General features: G+C 36.2%; 1 protein-coding gene across 1 annotated transcript in view; it reads left to right on the forward strand.

The window, feature by feature from the left end:
* The window catches only part of ST8SIA4 (ST8 alpha-N-acetyl-neuraminide alpha-2,8-sialyltransferase 4), a 55,958-nt gene that overhangs the window by 17,833 nt on the left and 13,829 nt on the right, over positions 1-24,296 (forward strand). The window contains exon 4 of the mRNA XM_032676232.1: positions 7,976-8,269. Within this exon, the coding sequence (XP_032532123.1) occupies positions 7,976-8,269 (294 nt within the window). The remainder of the gene's footprint in view (positions 1-7,975; positions 8,270-24,296) is intronic.

Genomic DNA, 24,296 nt, shown 5'->3' on the forward strand with positions numbered 1-24,296 from the left:
TAGAAAATGCATTCGATCTAATTAAAATGCAAAAGAAGGAGACTCTTTGCTATTAAAAAAATCCTGAACTGTGGCAACTATAAACTACTTTCTGTTTCCCATACTCTTTTCCTTTTTACCTCTCATGCTTTTATATCCTTTTAAGTAACTGTTGAACTGTGTGCCTATACTACTCTTGCAGTGAGCTAAAGCATCCTGCATTTTGAGACCCAGAGAGGGTCTCAAGCATTCCTAAATCTCTGGGAAGATGAATAAGTACATCTTGTTCCCCCATTGTCCCGAAATTCTCATGCCAGAGCTGAATTAGCTGTTGCATCTTACAGAGCAGATGAACTTGTTATAGAAAGTGGTATGTTTTGAAATGCAGTAGCTACACTGAACTTCCTGGAAAATGTAACTGTGTTTTAAGGTAAGTATAAAGTAACAATGCTAAACCTTGCCGAGTAATAACTTGGAATTACTTCTGGCAGCTAATCAGTATCAAAAAGAATTTAGTTCAGCTGTGGGTTCAGAATTCAAGCAATGTCAAAGATGAGAATAAATATTTTTTTAATTTTTTTTTTTATTAATATAATTCAACATTCCTCATGAGAAGTATTCAAAAGCAGAGGCCAATTTAATTTTGGATTTATTTGGTCAAAACCAACCAGACAAACAAACTAAGACCTAGTAGGTAATATTGTGTATTTTCCTGTGGTGACACCATGTCTGGAAAAGTCCCTTTAATTTTAGTTTGACTACGTGGAGAACAGGCCTGTTGAGTGAAGCTGTTTGAATAGTTTAGGGCTGCTCTGACAAGGAGCAGCCATGAGAGGATATTAATTGCTTCGTTCTTTGAATTGAAGTGCCTAGTTTATGTGCTACAACTCTTCTTTTTTCACTGGAGTTTTCTCTTGCTAACTTGTATCAGCATTAAGGAATCAAATTGAATATTTTTGCCATCAGTGGTGATAAAATTTTACTGTGCAAATGCAGCTCTTTATTTTTCCCAAGTAGTTTGACTTTCATTTTTTAACTTGACAATTCTTGTGGTTAGTGAAGTTGACGTGGAAAAACTTGTAGTCTTTCTTTTTTCTTTTAGAAAGGAAGAATATGTCCTTTAATAAATGTCTTGTTTTGCACAGAGGAGGATAGTCTGTTTTGACTCTTTCCATAGTGTATTGATTTTTGTGGACAATTGTGATATGCAGAAGTAAGCATGATATGTGGTATGAGCAGAAGACAGCATTTATGGTGAGGAAGAAGGACAGACCTAACCATACCATGGAGTTGTGGTTGCTTATTTTAGGTGAGCAATTTAAATTACCATGAAGAGATTAGTAGTAGCTTCTTTAATCTGTGTTGTTCCTTCAGCTGATAGGAAAAAAGTAATCATACATTTGGCAGAATAAAGATATTTAGAATATTAATTTACTTATATTCTGGAACTTTTTTTTTTAAATTTGTATCAGCTTTTATGTCCAAATGTTTTTTAGTACCCCTTGCTTGGACGATAGCCATTGTGCTGAGTAGAGCTGAATGCTTGGAGACAGCAGATCTGTAGAAAGCAAAGTTGCCAATTTAAAAGACATGTTTTAAAACATGAGTCTTCTCTTAAAAATAACATATGAATACATCATGACTAGCTCATTAGACCTTTTTCAGATCTCAGATGTGGCAGCTCTATTTTTTGCCTTCTGTCTCTTCCCAAAAATTGTTACACTACATTGAAATGAAAGAAGAACTAAGCCGTTATCTTCCAATGCTCTTGCTCGGTGATTTGGGTATCTGAGAAAGGGGAGCAGCAGTGTAGGTCTTCAGTGCCAATTGCTCAATTAGATATGAGTGGTCTCCACGTCAGGGGAGCCTCTGAGAAGGCCTGAATTTTTGTGGCCACTCTTTTTTTTTTTTTTAAAGGAAGTTAATTCCTATGGAGGATATTTAAGGACAGAAGTCTAGAAGGCTCAGGAAATATCAGTAAAAGTGACTTCTGTACACCCATATACAAATGATCCAGGATTCCAAAGAGTCTGCTTAAATAGTATCCTATGAGCATCCAAATGTAGGGCACGCGGGATTAGCCTGAATCTTTTTATAATATGATAATTTATCTATAAAAAGATAAAATTATTTTGAAGTTGCTTACTCCTGCTGTTGATAATACAGAGCTTTTAATTTAGTAGTTTTCTGAACAGCTACAAACTCAGGAAAACTTTTCCTTTTTTTGTGCATTGACTGTTTTGAGAGGTGACAACGTTCAGAACAATTTTAGCCTAGATGTTGCCTTTTTTGCTGTTCTCCATTTTGGAATATTCAAACTACTGCTTCTTCCTACATTCCGTACTAAGAACTCAAAGTGCTTCTCCAAAGCAATGAAAATTATAATTTTGTCTGAATTTATTGCAAGAGTAATAAAAGTTTTTCAACCCTTTCTGTCCTCACAATATTGCGGATCTTTTCTAAAATTTTCTTTATCAGAATTACAACACTTTTACAGCATCTTAATAATTACCTTATAGAATATCCTCTTTATAGATAATGTGTAAAGTATTTTCACATAAAAAGGCAAAGATGCAGGTATTCAGGATACTACTAAGTTCCATTTCTTAGCTTTTCTTGCATTAAAATATCATTCTCAGTATTTCACTGCTGTAGTTTTTGTGGTTTCTTTTTTTTTTTAATATATATGAACAAACTTTCAATGATAGAAATTCCTTGCTTTATTTTACTGTCAAAGGAATGCTGTTGGGAAGAACAGTAAAACTCTAATTCGTGTGTAATGTTGCAGCAAGGACACACAGTCAATAATGTGTTTTGCCACTATTTCTAAAATACCACTTAGGCTTTCTCTGGCAGTTCACTATGCTATGTCAGTTGATGATAACTTGCCTTTCAGTCACTGGTATTAAAGAAGATACTAGGAAGAAAGAATTTCATGTTACCAGTATAGGTTCTAGTCTGGACAATAAGAATTAATGAAGTTTAGTAGCAGGTGATGTTACAAAAAACATCTTCATACTGAAGTGAAATCAAACATAAATTCAGTATTCTTGTGGACTTCTGTTGTAAAAGGGGATATCAGGTCAATAATATTATATTTTACATGGCACATCTTAAAAAGCAGCCATGATTGCTGTGTGTGAATAGAATCTATAATGCTGTACCTGAGCCTCTAGGCTTGCAGCTCTCACGAGACATTCTCTATTGTGCCATGGATAAGGACTGGGATGAAGTGGAATATGTTAGGGGATTCTCTGCTAATCTAGATCCCTGTGGTTAATTTGAAGCAACTTCAGCCTTTTCAGTAGCCAAACAAGTATGCAGAACATGTGAGAACCATACATTTTATTATTAGATTTTTCAGGGGATATAGGAAGTTGATGCATGGCTCTTTTTGTAAATCTCCCTTTTTTGGGTGTGTGTGAAAGTGATCACGGCACTGCTGCACACCTTTATTTGAAGAGCCACGTTAGAAGATGAGCTGCATACAAACAGGAATTAGGGCAATGTGCTTCTTGCATGTAGGCTGAGTAGAGACTATATATTATTGACAGTAGTCTAGGTAATGCCTTATGTTTCAGGGAGGTTTAATATGTCTGCCAGCAACATATTTTGGCTTTTCATATTTTGGCTTCTCAGACTGTATGTGGTTAATATTGTGTGACTGATATTTTTGGCTTTGTTCTACAAAAAGAGGATATTAATGAAGCAATGAATGGTTTTGAAGCACTTTTTTGCGGTAAGTGTGGTATAGGAGTGCTTACTCCATTCTTCAGTCTTTTCTCATGGCATACAACTTCAGCCATTGGCACTTTGGCTTTTTTCCCCTACGCTTTTTCTGAAAATATCCCAGTGTAACTAATATATGCAAGAGATGGTTGTGGAAGAAGAGGGTTTTCAATCACTGAGACTTTTTGACCTGTGTATCTTAGCATTGCAGTTGTTCTACATGTGTCCAAAATACCACGTGATATTTCAGACATTATCTAGTTTTTCCCTTTTGTCCCAGAGCTCTTTTTAGTGATAATACTGCAGTGCATCTTCCTGTTGCAAATCTTCCTGCTATTGCACTGAAAGCTCACTTGTAGGAGCCCTGCATTTTTACTATGAATATTATATATATATGTGTATATATATATATGCCTAATACTAAGTTTAGACTAACTAACCTGTTTAAATGTGTGTGCTGAGGTTTTAGCTATGGTCTGGTCTGATGTCATGGGGAGAGCAGGGACTGTGGCACTAATTTGAGGCACCTTGCGTATTATTGCCTAAGATACTACCAATCGCCAATTATGAATGTTTCCCACTTAGGTTTTTTTCTAACCCCCTCTCCCAAATGTGTAAATCTTTGTCTCATGACACGAGTTTCTGAACACTTCTGCTGTAGATAAGCAGTTAGAAGTAGTAAGGGAGCAAACAATAACACTAATTATTTGCTAGTTTAATGCAAGGGAAGGATGAAGTAGTAGAACTTCTGATTAAGTACAATTATATAGGGAAAAAATAGCCATAAGATTTTTGTTTCAAATAACATACTTGAAGTGATTCTCTTATGGGAAAAAAATGACAAAGGAACTCATGAAAACCATTATTTAATAAAATTATTTTTGCTGGGGCAAAACGCATTTTATCATTTTCTCTGGAAACAGTCAATAGCTTGGTCTCAGGAGAAAGAGGTTTACAAACCTTTAGGAGAAAGAGGTTTACAAACCTTTTTCTAATGTGGTATATTATCAGTGCTCAAATTTACAGTTATTTGCTTAATTGTTAAGTCAATCTTCAGTGCTATGTGTGACTGTTAATTACAATCTGTTCTCATATTCTTGGTGTCAGTAATCTCACAACAAGTTTATCTTGCTCACCTTCCACCTGCAGCCTGCTTACCTGCACATTAACGTGAAGACAACATTGGAGTTTTTAGAAGGAATGGTATTTGATGGTATGTAGCAGGAAGTTTGTGGTTTGGAATCAAATTTTAAGCAGGCATATAGTTTCAAGGTATCAATAATGTGGCATGTGAGGAAGGGGAAATTCAGTAAATTATAGTCCTCTATTTATTCTTCCTGAAATAAACCCCCCAAAAATATGGTTTCATTTATGGTGTGTAAATCCCTAGGCGCATAATGGTAAAGCTTTTGGTGTAGAATCCCTGTCACCTCCTCACCTCTGCTGTGAAAATATTTGGCATTCTGCACCTTATGGCAAATTAGCTAGAATTAAAGATTACAACAAGGTAAGGGTATTACAATTACTATTTAGAAGTTGTTCAATTAATAGGCTTCTTAATTTCACTATAAAGAAAATTAGTGTATGTTTATGTTTGTCTGAATGCAGAGTTTTCTTGAAAGAATCATGGGAATTGATGAGAGATCATTGACATTTGCTCACAAAATAAACTTAAAAATTCTAACAACAGCATGAAACCGAGGCATAGCATAAAGATGCCTTAGAGTTTCAGTAAAATCTTCAGAACAGGTAAAACCTATTTAGGTATATTCAGGGCATATACAAATACACATAGCTAGTTTTATGAGCCTTGAAGCACGTAAGAAACACAGGGATAAACTTCTTAGCAAGGTCTGTTGCAATAAGACAAGATGCAGTGGTTTTAAACTGAATGAGGATAAATTCAGACTAGATTTAAGGAAGAAATTTTACAATGAGAGCGGTAAAACTCTGTAACTCCACAGTTACTGCGTGCATTTGGATTGCTCATTATTTTCTGAAGTTACACTTGAAAAATGTGAATATACAGTATGCTAAGCATTTGAACTGCTTACACTCTATACCTTTCTAAAATACAGTATTTAAGTATATAACTGATGTAGCAGTTAATGACATGCAAAGTAGGAGACTTTGTATTTAGTATGGCTATGATGATTTTTTTCCAGGATTTAGGTGAAATTACATTTATAAGCTGGTTTAAAACTACGCTCTTGAGGTTTAGGCACTGATGCTGTTGGCAGCTCAGAAAAGAGCTGTCAAAAGGGATAAAATCAAATGCGAACCATAAGACCTGTGTTATGTGTGCACACTGTGCATATGGTGTACAGCTTTTTAAATGATGTGGTGTTGTTACATACATGGTCTGCTTCTCAGAGGGAGCAGGATTTGCAGAGTCAATATCTGTCTTACATTTTTAAGTAATAGATGTCGTCATGTGCGTATATGTGACTACCAAAAAAACCCGGCTTTGCAAGAATCCTTCATTATGTTGTGCAGTCTGGCCTTAAAAGAGGTATTTTCAAGAGCAGCAGTAATTCGATGAATTTGTTTGGTTGATTTTAAGTACTTTGAATTTTTTATCATTATTTTTAGATTTTAACAGACTTTTAATAATTACAGGTTTTTTGCAAGAATCCTTCATTATGTTGTGCAGTCTGGCCTTAAAAGAGGTATTTTCAAGAGCAGCAGTAATTCAATGAATTTGTTTGGTTGATTTTAAGTACTTTGAATTTTTTATCATTATTTTTAGATTTTAACAGACTTTTAATAATTACAGGTTACAGGTTCATGCATTAAGCTTTTCAGAAACAATTTTCAAAGCCAGTATTGAATTCAGCGGAAGTTTTTTTTGTGCACTACCTACCGTTTATTTCTCTTAGCAGCCTGAAATGCATGCAGATTGTTTATGGAATAGATGTATGAAGATAATGAAGAATGTAAATCCATTTCCTAAGAAAGCCTACATCTGCCCACGTTATCAGAAAGCTGTACTTCTTTATCTCCTAGGAATATACAGGCTTTACAGAACATTTCTTTCTGAAGAAGATAGGACCACTTCTTTAGCTGATAATTCCAGAATGAAAATGATATTCTGAGTAATTCATAGTATCAGTCAGGACTAGATCATCAACTGATGTTAAGCAATACTGACTTGTTTTTATATGTCATTGGACATCTGGCTGTTAGAAGCAGCTGGTGGATAAGCTTAAGTAAAAAGTTTACTGCACAAAAAAAAATAGAAATTGAAGAACTAACGGAGTACTATTTATATTAGGAATATAGTAATGTACAAATGTTTTGAAGGAGCTACTTCTGGCATTGCTTCTTAGTGTCCTTTATCTTAACAGAGCAGTCTGTTAAATTATGAAAATACTGTGGTGTCAAAATACATATTTGGGGCAAACCAGCTACAGGCTAATTCATTGAGGATGTTGTGGAGGCAATTTGTTTCAGTCAGATAATGCTGGGCACTGAAATCACAAATGATTTCTGAATCACATTTTGTCACCTGCATTCAGGTGTGTGATTACATATATATGTATTTATATAACTGAGGTAAAAATCTGCTGAACAAAGGCCGTAAAAAACCCACAAAGGTACTGAAAAATTAAACAAGGTTTAAAAATGAGATATGAAGGAAAAATTGAAAATTTGATACATTTTCCCAAAAATTGCAGTTCTAAGTCAAATAAAAATACTAAATTTCAAAACGTCCAGTTAACTGCAATGATAATACCAAAAAGCAAAGTACCGAAAACTCATTTAAACATGTGGTAATGTTAGTTTGTAAATAATGTTTAAATACTACATTGTAAAAAAAGAAAAAAGAAAAATGCATTGATTAATCCTGTGTAAGTTATACTTTATTTGGCTACTGTGGCTTTCTTTGTGTGAACTCTTTGTAATATCATGACAAGTGAACATTAAGGAGGGGTAATAGGTTTAAGAAAGTGTATCCTTATTCACAAATGCTGCTTCAGCTGCTGATGCATTCTAGAGCATGATGACATGGTTTTCTAATGTACAAAGAGGGTTTTTTTTACTCACAGCATTATGTACACCTAATGTCTTTAAAAATTTGTCTGATGAGCGTCCAAGTTGAGTAAAATGCTATGTGTTATCACATCTATTATTTCTGGTATTTTTTTCTCACATTAAATTGAATTGGACTTGCATGTTCATTTTCAGCTTTCCCTTCATGCACACGTTTTTCTGAGTTAATGTTTCATATTTATTTTCATTTTTCCATTAATTTCTTCCTCTTCAGGTGCAATCTAGCTCCTGTGGTGGAGTTTGCTGCCGATGTGGGAACTAAATCTGATTTTATTACCATGAACCCATCAGTTGTACAAAGAGCATTTGGAGGCTTTCGGAATGAGAGTGACAGAGAAAAATTTGTCCATAGACTATCCATGCTGAATGACAGTGTCCTTTGGATCCCAGCTTTCATGGTCAAAGGCGGAGAGAAGCATGTGGAGTGGGTTAATGCATTAATCCTTAAGAATAAATTGAAAGTGCGAACTGCCTATCCATCACTGAGACTTATTCATGCTGTCAGAGGGTAAGTGTATGGAAAAGACTGGTTTGTCCTTAGTGCAATGAAACTCATAACTAGAATTCCTAGCAGGCAGAAAAAAAAAAAGGTCAATGTTAAAAGGAATATGATATTTCCCTTATTGATGTAATGGATTGCATTTATGATAAGTTTGTTCAGTAATAAATGTCATCCACTCATTTAGCCTGCTCTAATGCAAACAACTGAAATGCATTAGGACAATAACTCTTAGTTGCACTTTATGTGTAAAAATGTATCATCGTTACAGTGATAAGCTAATTTAAAAAATAGTCTGAATTTAAAGAATATCTGTGAGTTATCAAATCAGCATACAGTGAAAGTGCAATGTGTCTTCTGTGGGTCAAGACTATGGAGATAAAAAATACAATCTAAGTAGTATGGGGGGGTAAGGTAGCAACCATGTAAATAATGAACTCTGGCAGATCTGAAAATACTGAGCTCCTTCATACAACATCTAGGATTTGTAGCAATCTTTCTCCTTTTGAATTTGGCCAGATACTTGGGAAATTCAAAAACATTCATCAGAATCACTGAAAACATTAATGTAACCACGTGTTAAAAAAAAACGCATCCATGCTTTGTTGCAGAGATTTTTTTTTTAACGCCAGAATTAGACAAGACTGTCAGATGAAGGCTCCAATGTCTTTGTCACTACAAGTAAGAGTATATGCCTGTGCCTGAAAAAAGATTCAGAAGAAGATGGTGGTGCAATACATTTGTGCAGCAAATTATAACCATATGGTAGTATTCAGCTTGAGTTCCTTGAACTGTACTGTCTGAGATAAGTTTAGAAGGGATGTTTAAAATGCTGCCTCAATCTAGTATGAGAATAAAGCTTAAAAATAAGTTGTCCTTCAGGATATTAGGACTTTGAATATGCTTTTCTCCTTTTGCCATGTCTCAAATAGATAAACTGCTGCATTCCCCATGTGGTGCGCTTCTGGCACTAGAAAAATTTGAAAATCATTTGGAAATCCTTTAATTTTTTACCAAGTTCCTCAGTTTTGTTACAGAATTACACTTTAGCTATTTTATAGGCCTTGATTGTGTTGACTTTTCACGTATTCAACATGCCCATAGCACTTGGGTAGGTGTAATGGTTTGTGTGTGTGTGTGTATAAATCTGAATAAATAAAATTGCTTCCAGTTTACAAACAGCTCCTCTAATTTCCATCTGCTAAATCTGGGAAAAAATATCAAATGTGGACGGTAATTCAGAATGTGGAGTCTTTAAACTGGCCAACTTGTAGGTCCTTTAGGGGGCTTTGTCTTAAAAAAAGAATTAGCACCTGCATTGTCTCTCTGAAAGAGGCAACAAAAGCTCTGCCATCAGAATTGAATTAGACAGTGCTGTACTTTACATTATACTTAGCAGTGTCATCTGATATGACTGCAGAAATTTGTCGAGTTGTTGAATCTGTGCTCTAAATGTTAGACTCTCCACTTCAAACCTTGTTGTTTAATCAACTTGCATTCCCATTTTTGTTCTTTCAGAAAGTAACCTAATATCTTTGTTACCGATCTTTTTTGGTAATTTGAATAAAAACAAAACAAGAAGTCCAATTTAGCTTTGGTCTAACTCTTGACTTTATAAAGAGTGGGCGGGTATGTCTTGGTGAGTCTGGTTTGGAAGTGATACAGTTAGCAGTAATACATTTGAAACAAATATTCCTTAGATGTCTTACATGGCAGTCTTAAAGATACCAGCCCATTATAATGAGCTTTATATTACAGTAAAGTAAAAAACATCTTGGGGAAGAATACTATCTCTTTACATGTAGGATTACATCTCCCTAGGATCTGTTAGGCTTGTACATCAAATGGAATACTATGGTAGTATGAGAATCCAGTAAGCAAAAATTGTTCTTAAAGAAAAGTGTGCCTGAGATAAAAATTAATATTTTCTACAAATAAGAAAAATATCTTAGAAAATAAAGTTAAATGTAAAGCTGCATACCCTGGTTATGAAATCAGTCCATTTTGAATTGTAAGATTGTGAAAGTTTAAGCAAGTTACAGCTGCTAACTTCACTTTGAAAATAATGGAAGCTAAGTCTGCTGCCATTTAGAACTGTATGCAACTTACATACTTAGTTTTAAGGAAAATCTTCCTTATACTGTATTCTATCTATTATGTTTATGTTTATTTCAAATTCAATTTGATAATGTATGAGTCTCTGGAGAAATAAGGAATTCTTACAAAACACTCCTTGTTTTATGAATCTGAGCAACTGTTGTGTATTTTTTTATATATATTTGATATATTTGTTTGTATATTTGATGCCTTTGCAAGCTCTCCACTTGCAAGTTGAAGCCTTTGTGGCAGTTAAGAGTGATGACCCAGCTGAGGCCTGTGATGCTGCAAAATGGAAAGGATAAAATAAACAGAATGTGAAGATTGCTGTTAATTAAATGAGGAGCAAAAGCAGGAAATCTACCCACAAAACCTGCGTATTAAAACACACAGTAAGACCTGTGCAGGGCATCTAGTCTCCTTGTCAGGCTGCCTAAAACGTGCTAGACTGAGATTGCAAGGCTTATGCTGTCTTGCAACTTCTTAAGCGTCTAAGGGAGATGGAGTTTGGTTTGTTGACGAAAGCATGATAAGGAAAGGTGAACTACAGGAAGTGGGTTTTTTAAACTGTCTTAGTTTACACAGGAGAATTACTTGCATCTGCAACCTTTGTTTTGTAGATTGTGAGTGTTCTCAGGTAGTTATATCTTTGTGCCTGAATGTAGCTAATGATTTTCATCAAATGCCACAAAAGTTTAGAGAAGACAGGTGGACAAGTACCATTTGCAATCACTGTTCTGTAGGAGTATTTGTAACATCCCCAAACTACTCTTAACCTCCATACATGTAAGTATTCACTCCTTTAGTTTACAGTTTCTTGCCTTGATAATTCCAAATCATTCTGGTTTAATTCTTTGAATGTGCATATTTTTATTACATAATAATTTACATGAAGATAGCTAAAACTGCTTTAAATTAGACTTTAGTGATAGGAGAATCAGTCAAGAAAGACACTGTGGGTCATATGGTGCTTTTTATATCTTGAAACCCTCACAGATTGGTAACAACCTAAGCACAATAAGATATTTGTTAGACCATACCAAAGACATAATACCAGGAGGATCTACTGAAGAACTGTCTGCAACACAAAAGCATATTCTTATGGAGGTGAATACAAGGTGTAATTTTCTGTTTGCTGAAATATGCCTTTAACCTGTTTCATAAGACTTACACTCCCGGGTTGTTTTTCTTTTACCACAGATATACCTGCAGATGTGGTACACCACAGGGCTGTATCATATCAGTATAATTCAGCTGGTTGAAATGAGGCTTTTACTTGAAACTTTAATGTATTATGTCTTCTTAATTTTAAAAGTATAAAACACTTGGCTAATGAAAACTGCCTAAAAGAGAAGATGACCATCCTAAAAAAGTTACAATTATAAAGTCATCTTTAACGTAAATTCCCAGAGTAAATTTAAATTGATATCAAGAGTTCTTTCATTTAATGCATATAAAATTTTATTAAAATATGGAAAGATAGTGTATTGTGGGCCAAATCATTTAGTACCTAATCATCAGTAAAGTTCATAATTCCAACCTGACATATTAAATGCAAATAAAGGATATTTAATGCTGAAGGGTGCAGGCTGACATCCTCAAGGTTTGGAAAGTATTGTCTCTGTTTCTTTCTGTGTATATTACACTGCCAAATTTTTCCATCATTCTTCTTTAAAACATACAGTGTAGGCAGTTTCTAATGGCAGAACATGAAGTTTCTTAGACTTCTGATCTACCTGAGGCCAAATTCTATATTTCTAATATCGATAATTTAGAATTTGTTTTATCTAATAATGGGCAGTTTTGCTGCAATCACATACAGTACTTAAATTTTCAGTCATATTTTCCCTTCTCTTTTAATGAAAGAAACCTTATGAGCAGTATGTAGTATTTCAGAGTTGCAGTTGATCAGAGAGTAGAATAATGACTGCATTGTGAAGTAACTTTTTTAAACTTTTTTATTAGTACACTTTTGGGTCGGAAAAAAAGGTAATGTGGTGTTGGAAAAAGAAACTACTTTTTTTCAGATTTCATGCCTTAAACTTCTGTAAGTCATGGCCACTCCTCTAAAATCTCAGAAGGATTTTAGGTTTTAAAACCAGAGTCTTAACATGATAACTACTTTTTTAATCAGTAGCATAAAATAAATGGCCATTGGATTCAGATTTTTTTCTTCATTAGATTTAGATCAAGTGGCTTCATGTGCTAATATTTGTCTCTATTTTACTTTTTGACCTTTTCATCAACAAGTTTTGAAAAGTAGATTTGAGAAGTGATTTGGGAGCTGTTGCATGATTTTTTCACAAAGTGTCTCTAATTTACAGAATTTTTAATGTAATTGTGCATTTATTGACAAAACATTGAGGTAATCAATACGTAACAGAGTTCAAGGTGGAACTAGGCTCTATAAATTAAAATGTTAAATGATTAAAAGGATTTACTTGCTCTCTAATGTCCCTGCCAAAAAGATTAATTATAAAGTGATTATAATGAGCAAACAACACAACTTGAGCCTGAGATTTAATGCTGAACTGTTTCATTAGGATTATTTGTAATAATATTTTTAAAATGAAGTGATACTTTCTGAGGTGTGGACAGTGTCTGTACAGAGTCATGTCTCAGTAGCAGAACTGTGATGGAATATGGATTAAACAGCAGACAAACAGGAACTGAGCCTGCTGAGATTAGAGTCCAGATCATGTTGTTTACTTCCAGTGGTGGCAGACAACCAAACTTAAAACTAGGATCTGCAGACACATTCTGCTGTGGATCCCCCCCCCTTGCGGTTCTGTGGAGGAATTAAAGAGGGTTCCTAAGACTAACCATGTTGTTGGTGCATTAGGTGGAGGTCAGAGTTAACTCCCAGAGGTTTGCACAGCTCTTTTTTTTTTTTGTGCGTCTGCTAATGAATATCTGAAGGCATCCTCTGAAGGGGCTGAACACCACCACCTCCTTACCCTGCCAAGCAATACAGTCTTACAATACATTAATTTTTTCTCCTATTTCCTTTTCTAACTCCGCAAAACAAAGTTCTCACGCTCGTCTGTATGTGTGAGAATGTTTTCTTGGCTTTTTTTCCTACTGGAACCATCCCATGAACTATTAGTCACTCACCAGCAATATCACTGAAATTGCTTAACATAAGATTCTTTATGATCTTTTGGGTACGGAACAATTGCGTGGACATCCTGTGGGATTTGCTTGTACTCCGCTTATTTCCTCCTTGATACTGCCTGTAAAAGAGCGGTATTATCCTGCATTAGACGTGGCAGAACTCCCACTGAAATCTCCATGTTTTGCCTATGTAAGGAGTATGCTGTGCCTATTTATGGTCAGTTTTCAGTGCAGGGTCTTTTTTTTCTAAATTAGTAAGAGCAAACAGCTGTTCTTTGAATGTAGTGACCTTTTGCACAACTGTACCACGAGAGTCCGGAGTCCTTTACTCTGGGAATTACAGAGAAAATACTTTCAGAAACTCAGACATGCAGAAATCAAGTAGTTCTCCAGCGACTCTGTGCTAAGAAAACAACTACTGTGAGCAACCTATATTGTAAACACTTCTGTTTCTTTTCTTACTGTTAAGAGATTTTACTTAACAGACTCTTCTTTTTTCTTTACTGCTAAAATGTATTTCTGAAGAAAAGACATTTTGCAATACATGGATGAATAAATAATCACCTCAAAAAATAAAAGGTTACAAAAATGGCAATTAAGTTAAAATAGAATTCTAAATATGAAATGACCATATGCATCACATATTAAAATATTCAAAATATTAGGAAAAAATTTGCACTAGTTTCCCATCTTTTCAGTGGAGTACAATCCTTTTACATGTTGTATGGATTTTAAAAACAGAAGTTCTACATTATAGTACCCTAACATATCCTTAGAGCTGGATTTGTTTGGTAAGTTATGCAAACAAATTGGATACCACTTAGTTTAGATTTTAAGAATTAAATCTATTGTGTGAAGTTGTTCTTCCAATGCCAGGATTCTGTCCTAAGAGGAGAGCAGGAAGTCATGCTCCCATTCCTGAAGTGGAGACACTCCAGGGTTGATCTTTCAGTCCAGCAGCTAATTACCAGGGCTGCAGCACCCCTGCACCTCCTGAGAGTGCCCCTTCATCTCGTTCAAAGTTTCTCAGGATAAGCTTTTATCTCCTTTGCACAAGCTTTCCTATTTTATTCTGTTTCTGAAAGATTTAGCGAGGTCTGTCAAGAGAATATCTCACTATTTGGGGGTGAATTTTCAGTGGAGGCAAATACAGTTAAGTAGAGGAGGACACGAGGGGAAACTGAATGTGCACTAAACTGACTGCTTTTTATATTTTTCATTGCCTGGTCCATTCTGTCAGGTAGGCCATGAAAAGCTTAATCATGATAGTAGGAAGAGAACCGTTATGCTTATTTTTATTTTCTTTTACCATTCTTATTTTTATTTACCTTTTAACAATAAAATTCGGTGAGTTTTTGTTTGAGGAGAGATTTTTCAACTCTTTTGCTGTGGCAGCTGTTTTGTTCCTTATTATCAGCAATGTGTATTCTTTAGACTACTAAGTAAAGTCTCCTAAGGTTGAATTTCAGGTTTCAACTAGCAGAGAGCAACAGGATTTGTCATAAGAAAAAATAGTCATGAAATTTCCCATTTTCAAGTTTTGCTGCTTAGTTTAACTACTATGAGCAACAGCACTGTACTTAATGCTAATGACTGCTAGCAGCTATGCAGGGAATAAGTAACATTCATACCATGTGTTTGCAGATTTGTATTTATTATGAAACTATTTTGCTACTTATTATTTTTCAATTTTAGGTGGTTTTTTTCTTTTTAATTTATCATCCCTTACATAAAATCTGTGTTTCTGAAAACTATAAAAATATGTTTATTAACTCTTATTTGAACATATCAGTAGCTGTGCAACTGAGAAGTAAACTAGAAACAGTTTTTGTAGTCTGTCTTTGAGGAACAAATAACAGAGAGGACTGGAGTCCATAGGGAATCATGTTGGCCAGATAGTATTAATAGAATCGAGAGTAGCTTCTCGGGGGTTTTTTTGATGTGTGAGATGATTTGTTGATTCTGGATGGTGCATGTGTACATGAGAAAATTCTATTAGGTTTCCTTCCTGTTTTTAAAGTGATATTTCTAAGGTAAGACAATAATACAAATTCTATGGTTTTCTGTTTTGATTGTAATGCTTACCAAGAGTTTTCAAAGATATGTGCCTTTAGTTTTGATCTTACTGAGCTTTTGTGATGAGGATTAGTTGTATTAAGCATCCAGCTGGTAGTGGATTTCATCAAATGCTTAGTTACTGAGGTAACATGGAAATAAGTAAACAAAGCTGTAGGTTTATGCACTGTATGGTTTGGCGTTTCCCCTTGGTCAGTTCAAGTCGTTGGGTTGTTAAAATGAATAGTGCTTTGGTGAAATAGTATGCTAGCACAGTCTTTACAGTGGTGTCAGTATAGGGAGGAGCAGTTTGGTTAAGAATCTTCTGTAGCCTTTCTTTTTAATGCATATGAGTTTCTTCAAGAATGCTTTAATGGATTTGTTTGAAGTCTCCAAGTTCTTGTTGGTATACAGAGAGAGACTTAAGTGTTTCAGAAGCACTGAGTAACATTTGAGCATTTTTTGTCTGGAGTTACCAAATGCCAAGGTTATGACTACCTTCCTCCCAAACACTTGTCCTGAAATGTAAGGTGGTGTGTTTTGTGTTTGTGGGTAATGTATGGTCAGTCTTTGCGAACAAAGATTTGGGAAAGGTCTTTTCCCTTCGAGCCTGCGCAGTGGATTTTTTAGGTGAGACACAGTGTGCGCTGAGCTGAGCCCACCCTTTAATCCTAAGGTTCATCTGCCGGGGCCGAGTGAGCTGGGATGGTGGCAGCGAGGTCCTCAGGACATAGGTTTGTTTAGAGTGACCTTCTCTTAGATGGATGGCCTTACAGGGCTGACGAGCTCCATCTGCTTAGGGGAGTTTCCCTGACTGGGAATCAAACCCGGCCGCAGAGGTGAGTGTGCTGCATCCTAACCACTAGACCACCAGGGGTCCCCTTGTGGGTAATACAGTGTTAGTAACACACTAGTGTTTTGGCTGTGCCTGAAGGGCACTTGCACAGCTTCAAAACTTCCCTCACTCTCCCTGAAACCAGAGAGTAGGCTGGTAGTGGGCAAAATCTGGGAAGGGACACAGCTGATCTGAACTGACCAAAGGGCAATGCCATGCTGTGCCATGCCATACCATCATTCACCTAGGTAATCTATCTCTTTATCTTGATCCTCAAGTTTACTTGGTTTTGCCCTTCCTATTCTCTCCCCATCCCACTGAGGTGGGGAATGGGAAAGCATCTGGGCACTGTCAAACCACCGTGTGAGGGAAGGAATGTGTTTATTTGATGCATCAGCCGTGTATAAGCTTTTCAGAGACTAAGGGAAGCCTGTTAGCCTGTTTCAGTTTGCATCAGAGAATTAAAAAGTGAGAAAAAGGGTGAGCATTGCTGTATTTCAGACACGTGGGAGGGTTAGGTCAGTGCTAGGATACCTGGTGATGTTTTAAACATAGAATGTGTTTTGAAAGAAAATAACTGATTATTCAGGTAACAGGTCTGGATTCTACTTCTTTTGTGTTGGGAAGGCACACTGTGGTTAAGTTAGATAGATGCTAGTGTCTGTGTTTTGGGTGGAATGAGATTTAAGTCTCTCACCAGTACTCATTTCTGTCCCATTTGCAACTGAAGTCTGTCCCTCTGCATTCTGTTTTACACTTTGCTTCCAGTAGAGGTTGTTCCAGTGAATCCTGTTTTAGGTGTCCTGCTGTCCTTATGCTCATTTGTAGACATATGGATGTATCTGTACATGTATGGGAGGTTAGTGTGGTTTGTGGATTCACATTATGAGTTCAATACTGTAAGGTTGCTGTACTGAAATCCTTTTTTGAGGTTTGGCCTTCAGTCTTCAACAAGTGAATTAGTAGGCCACAGGAAAAATTAAGAGAATAACAGCTACTTCTAAATATATATATATATATATATATATATGTAAACCTTTGTTTCTACTTTTTTTATTTTCAAACAATATTCTGTATACAGTTGATATACCTAATAAGCATTGTAGAAACAGCTTCTTGATGTTTTCTATTCTGTATTTAGTGGGAGAAAGTGTCATAATTTGCATTTTTTGAAGCATATATTTAGTGAAGTAGACAAAGAAAATTGACTTAGAGAAAGTTATTTCTAGATTTGCTTTTTGATTTTACGCTAGTTGTACTTTATTGTCTAGCATTGGGATACAGGGTACTTTCCAAAGTAAATGAGTAATCAAGAAGACCTATAAAAGGATATGAGAGAGGAGCCTACTGAGAACAAGTGCAGCTCCTGGTTTCAGAACATTCTGGAGGCTCACAAGGGGGATTTTATTTGTTGGTTTGTGGGTTTTTTTCCATTTCAGTACAAGTGTGGACACACTTACTAGAAGAGTTGGCAGAGAGGAAGTAGTAGTGGGTGTTTCATAGTCATACTGAAACCAGCAGGTGGTACAGCTTCTGATTGTATCAAATTCTTTAGCCTTAGATGAAATGGGACATATGTTAAAAGGACTGAGAGGGCAGTTGTCTCTGAAAGAGTCATGTGTGGCATGAACTTTATGGGTGAGGCCTTGCCTTTTTCACCTTCTAGTCTTTAAGGGTCAGAACACAGCAAATGGAATAAGAAGAAGGTAGTCTACAGAACATAGCTCTCAGTGACAAGGAGCTTTCAGAAAATAATCTCAATAAATCACTAAAGAGAAACCCCAAGGTCTGATAGAGAGAAGGTCAAGGGGGAAGTAGTCCCTCCATGCTATAGTGTATTCCCTCTAAACAGCGAGGTGTGCACTCCTGATGAGGACCTGTGTTGCTGCATGAGACCTCATGAGTACAGCTGTGAACCCTGCTGGGGAGACTGTGTGGCCAGGAGATGGGCAGCATGGCCTGCTCTAGGAGGAGACCTGTAAACTGGCACTGGAAGCAAAATGCAGGGCTTGACCCATAGATCCCTGATGGCAATTAGGATTTCTGCTGCCTGCAAGCAGTTTGGCATGGGTGTGCATAGAGGAGTTGATTTGCTGTAGTTTGTGGGTTTCCCCCAGGGATATTTTATGGTGGGAGCAGATCCAGAGAGATGATGCTCACTGCCTCTGGAGTTCAGTAGGTGGTGAACTGCATGAATTCAGGAGAGAGAGAAGAACAGGTTTGAGAGCATGTCAGTAGAGGAGGATTTGACTCATGCATTTGTGAATGTCTGCTCTCTGATGTTGTTAGTAGCAAACTGACTTTTCCAACTGAATCTGTTTAGAGAACATTCTCACCAATGGAGATAATGCAAAAAGACTGTGGAAGAGCACAGCATGTGCATCGAATCTCCTTGCTTTAACTCATGAGATTGCTGAGACATCATTGCTATTTTGGTGTATGATCATCCTCTAAAGCAGAGGTGAAAGAGAAGAGTAAATCTGTCTTTCTGAGTTCATTTTCAAATCCTATAAACTTGTTTGTGTTATGCAAAGCAAATTCCGGGCACAAAATATCTGGAAAATGTGCTAATGTGTAAATACACTTTATTTCTATACCACTGATGACTTGAAGTTGAGTAGCTTGAATTCAGACTGAAGATCTCACTTCAAATTACTGTTAATTACATGGTTGATCGTAACTTAGTAAAGCCACTGGCAAAATACTGTGGTAGCATAATAGTAAATAACAGTAAGACGGTTGAGATTTTGTTTGAAGGCTTTACTCTAGAAAGTGACAACTATTTCCTTTCCTTTTAAAATAATTTTTAAATGCATTTACAAGGTCTTTTTTTTCCTTTTTTCTTTTTTAAAATTTTATTTTATTGTAATCTTACAGTCTAGTGAACTAAGTGTTAGGGATTATCATAATCATAATTCTTTTTTTTCTGTATTTGATTTATAACAGCAATAATAAAGTAGACAAATAGTACACACCTACCTGCTACATGCCTCTATTGATAAATTTTAAAGTGCATGAAACCCACAAAAAGAAAATAAAGCAAGTTGTACAATGGAGAGGACACATTTCTAATTTTTTTGGCAAATACTAGCCAATAATGACAGTCTTTTGTCATATTTCTCCATACTCCTCTCTGACATACATAGTAAAAAGAAAAATTGATGCGCAGGCCGTCATCAGCAAATCTTGGAGGAAAGCAAGCTAAAGACAGAAAATCGTTTTGGAGTAAAAACATCCATTAATCTCCCTACTTAAAAACCACAGAAATTTCTCTTGGGAAGTTATTGCTTGTAAAATCAGTAGTGAGATATGCAGCCTTTCACATAGGTATCATATATTTGTTTCTGGCTGAGTGTAGCCATGACTGAAAACAGTTTTTTCCTTGCTGTATTGCATATCCTTGTGAAACCAGTTGGTGGGCTTGGCAGAACTCCAGTCACATTTCATTGCTGTTTAATTGGCATTTTGGTTGGCATTGTTTGCAGTGGAGCTAGAGCTTAATAGGATGTGAAAAGTGAGCAATATTCATTCTTTGAAGATGCTGGCATGGCAATGTGTGGACTCCAGTGTGTTGTTTAAGTGTGCTTTTCATACTTAATGGATTTTCTGAGGCAATCTCTCACTTTTGAGCCCTACATTAAGTTGTGATGAAGCAAATTGTTTCTCTTCAAACACGTTCTTCAACACATGCTTGCACATGCTTCAGTGAATGCTTTTTGACTGATTAAAGGTTTTGTGTATAATCTTGATCCTGAGGAGTAACTTCTGCCTTCTTAATTTACTGAAGTAGTTTACATTTATTTGCTTGAAGACTCTCTTCTGGTTGAGTAGTTCAGTGACAACAGTGGGATTTATTAAGGTATAATCAATAGCTTTTATATCTGATTAATCTGCTCTGGTTCATTACACTGATCAAATTTAAGGACCTGTAATGCATATTTTCTATAATAATCTCTAAAAAGGAAACTTCAGATTGTATTGATTAAATCAAAAGAGGTCCAGTTTTCTTCTATATAATTGAATTTAGTCTAACAAGTAACATAGCACTGAACATGTTGTTTTACTATATCTGTCCAGAGCTGATGTTAGGCATTTTTGACTTCAGATATCAGGGGAAGTCAGGCATAAGCTGAAAGCAGTTTTAACGTGCTTATAGTCCAATAAGCAAGGAGCATCCTGAACATATGCTCAAATTTACAGGTTGCACTTTTCAACATCAGCTTCAGTATCAGTGCCATTAATGAAATGCTTTCATAGTAGAGAGCATAGTCCTCATCCTGGAATCATCTTTATAAATTTCCCCCCTTGCACATACACAGCATATAATATTCCATAGCAGGGAACAGAATTTCCCATAGTTTTCTCTTTTTTTTTTGTCCTTTTAGGGTAGGTTTAAGATTCGTAAGTTGTTAGAAAATGGCCTCTGAAGAATACAGACCTATGGAATAGATGTTCTGGGCAACAAATGAATTATTACAGGTTTTTTTGAAGTGACGAAAGCAGAATTTACAATTTGGGTAGATTCTTCCATTACTGTGTTCCTAATTCCTTAATATGCAAAGTGGACACACTGCATTTTATTCTTATTCCTCATATATTTGATTTTTCTTGTTTTGTTTTCTGAACATGACTTCACTTGCATTGTTTTGAAAAGAGACAAAATTAGATAGAGGTTTTTTTGTTACAGAAATACATCTACTGGGCATTAGCATAAGAACAGATATTCACATCAGTAGGAAACACTAGATCTAATGGCAAAAGCTAGAATTAGGGCAAGTTACTAATTTTAATTACACCTCTCCAGTAATATTCTAATGAAATTTTCATGGTAAAAATGCTGATCAATTGTAAATTATAGTAATGCTTTCATAAAATATTAAGAATTCTGTAGGTTTTTGAAAGGTGTATCTTATAAATTTAATCCAAAATTGCCTGTGTGTTTCAAAGCACTTAGTAATGTCCCCAGTTTGATGCATCTTACTATTACAACTTTGTAGTAAGACTTCATAGTTCTTTTTTTAGCTTACTATCCTTCAACTGAATTGTTTATTCCAACAGAAGATTTTTTCCTGTTCCTAATTTAACAGGGCTTTCCCAGAGAAGCCTTGGTTGATGTAGTTGAAGAGTGTTATCCAATCAGACCCACTCTTTTTACAAACTAAATTCCTTTTTCACTTCACTTCAAAAGCACTGCTGTTCTTCTCCATCTCTGTTTACTGATCGTGTCACACATCAGCAATCAACTTTCAAGCATGGCAGAGTATGGTCTTGTTAGGTCTCCCTCTCATTTTTTACATGGGAGACAGCTTTGCATGTCGTAATCTTTAATGAACATTTTTTCATGCCCTCACTAATTCCCAGAAAAAAGTCAGAACCCCAGGGCACAGTTTACAAAGCACAGAACTTCAAGATTAACATGAATATTGGGTACGTATAACCAAATTACTGGCAGAACATGGGTCAAATTAATTTCTTGCCTGCAGTACCTTTGCTGACTCAAGCCATTGTCAAATTTCCTACAAAGCGACTCCTTCAGTAGTCTTTCTGGGGCCTAAATAGCTACTCTGAGAAATATAAATGAAGTTTCTTTCAGGAAGGGAGTATGGTTGGTCAAAAGCAAGGAGCCTATTTATCACCCTGCCTGATCTCTGCCTGTTAAAATTACCCCTATGGGCCACGTGAAATTGGTACACTCTTGGGTTCTGATTTCTCAGTTTAGCTCCAGCAGTAGGGGGGTCCCAGAGTGAGCTTGTGTTTCTGTCCTTCAGCTGGAGATTGACCTCTGGTACCAGCCCTCCTGATGCCACAGACCAGACTTCTGCCCAAGAAGCCAGCCAGCCATCACAGTTAGTCTGGATCTACCCGTAGGTCCATGAATGTTCCAGCAGTAGGGAACAGTGATGCTGTCTCTTTTGCCACTCCTGAATGGAAAGGGAGCCCCTAGAAGATGAGTGAAGAGGAAAAGAACTTTCCAGCCATGGTTACCACTCAGGGCAAAGCTTCTTTTTCAGTGGAGGAGTCTGCTTCAAAAACAGACACAGCATGGTCATGAGTCAAAATATAAGCTTAGGCTATAAATGTCCTAAAACCTGAAAAATCTCAATGAAGTAAAATATCTGTCTCCTATGACTGCCTTCTCATGTTGCTGTTAGAAAATGCTGGGTTTTTTCTGTACAGTACACATTTTCTCTGTGTGTGTGACACTTTTTCCTACTTCCAATCTTATTTCCCCCCCATATGATTCTGTGTGTGCAAGAGTGGTAGTAGTCTTATTTTACTGAGTAGAAAATTTAGTCTTTAAAGCCAATAAAGTATTCTTGTGCCATCTTCAGTGTGTTCATGATTCACCCCTTTGCTTCATTGCTTCTGTTTAATCCAAACTAATGCCAGTATCCTTTTTTTAGAGGACAAAATAAGTAATATTTACAACATACACTAGAGGAAAAAAAGCAATTGACTCCCTCTAAAACATGCTTCATTTGTAGTCCTGTGTACTTAAAATGGAATTGCTTTCTTTTGCCTCCATTTATAACTGTTTTGTTAGGATTGGGCTCAGTGTGCTTCCCAGAATGGAAATCCAATACAACGTCTCCTACCAAAGTTTTTTTCTTAGCTTATTTTATATTACAGCTGTACTTTATATCTATAGACATAGATATATAGTTTATCTTCTGAGATTTTATGCAGAAAGAATGAAACAAAGGAAAAAGGAGGACTACAAAATTATGGCAAATAGTTGTGTGGGTTGGTATTCCACTTGGTTCTATTTCTCCCTAGTTAATCAAATACTTTCTCTTGTGTTTTGTTATCATTGCTACTGTACTTTGCTACAGCCACTTGTTTCATATTAGCTTAGATTTGACTGTTTATGTGCCATCTAAACACATCTCCCATCTTATATTTCAAATTCTCATAAATTCACATGCATGCTTCCTGATCACAATTTGTACACCTACAGGTGACACTGTTCAAGTGTTCTCCACTGTTTTTTAAGGTTTTATCTTAGCCCTTAATATTTGCATGTTTTTAAACTTTTCCGTGAAGCAAGACAAAAATATAAGAAACAATAGTCATTTAACTGTTGGAAGTGCAAAGAGACTGTCTAAAGTGTAAAAAAAAAAAAAAGGCCAGTAATGCTAGCAGTTTTTAACAAATGTGTAACAAAAAAAATAACTTATTTGATTCAGGTTCAGTGTATATTAATCAAAAATAGATTGATTTGAACTTACAGACTGCCTTTTATAAGTGTGAAAGTAGTTCATTAATTTATGATGGGGTAGAGTAGAAGAAAAATAAATTGATGCAATTTTATTATTTATCACTGATGGGTTCTAGTTTATGGCCACAAATTGATTAACAAAAAAGGGTTTTTTGAGCAGGTCAGAATTTTTTAACCTGAATGAAACATTAACATATCTTCATGTGTGTATGAGCCAGCAATATATGCTCACAGACCAGAAGCCCAAGTGTATCCTGGCCTGCATCCAAAGCAATGTGGGCAGCAGGTTAAGGGAGGTGATTCTGCTCCTCTGCTCTGCTCTGCTCTGCTCTGCTCTGCTCTGCTCTGGTGAGACCTCATCTGCAGTGCTGCATCCAGCTCTGGGATCCACAGCACTGGAAAGAAATCTACCTGTTGTACTGAGCCTAGAGACGGGTCACAGAAATTATCAGAGAGATGGAACACCTCTCCTATGACGAAAGGCTGAGACAGTCAGGGCTATTTGCTGCGGAGAAGAGAAAGCCCCAGCAAGACCTCATTCTGGCCTTCCAGTACCTGAAGGGACCCTACAAGAAAGCTGGAGAGGAAAAGACTTTTTTTACCAGGGTCTGTAGAAATAGGACAAAGGAAAGGAGTTTTGTACTGAAAGAAGGTAGGTTTGGATTAGGCAGAAGGAAGAAATGTTTTATGATGAGGATAGTGAGACACTGGAACAG

The sequence above is a fragment of the Chiroxiphia lanceolata genome, chromosome Z, assembly GCF_009829145.1.
Source record: "Chiroxiphia lanceolata isolate bChiLan1 chromosome Z, bChiLan1.pri, whole genome shotgun sequence".
Taxonomy (NCBI): Eukaryota; Metazoa; Chordata; class Aves; order Passeriformes; family Pipridae; genus Chiroxiphia; species Chiroxiphia lanceolata.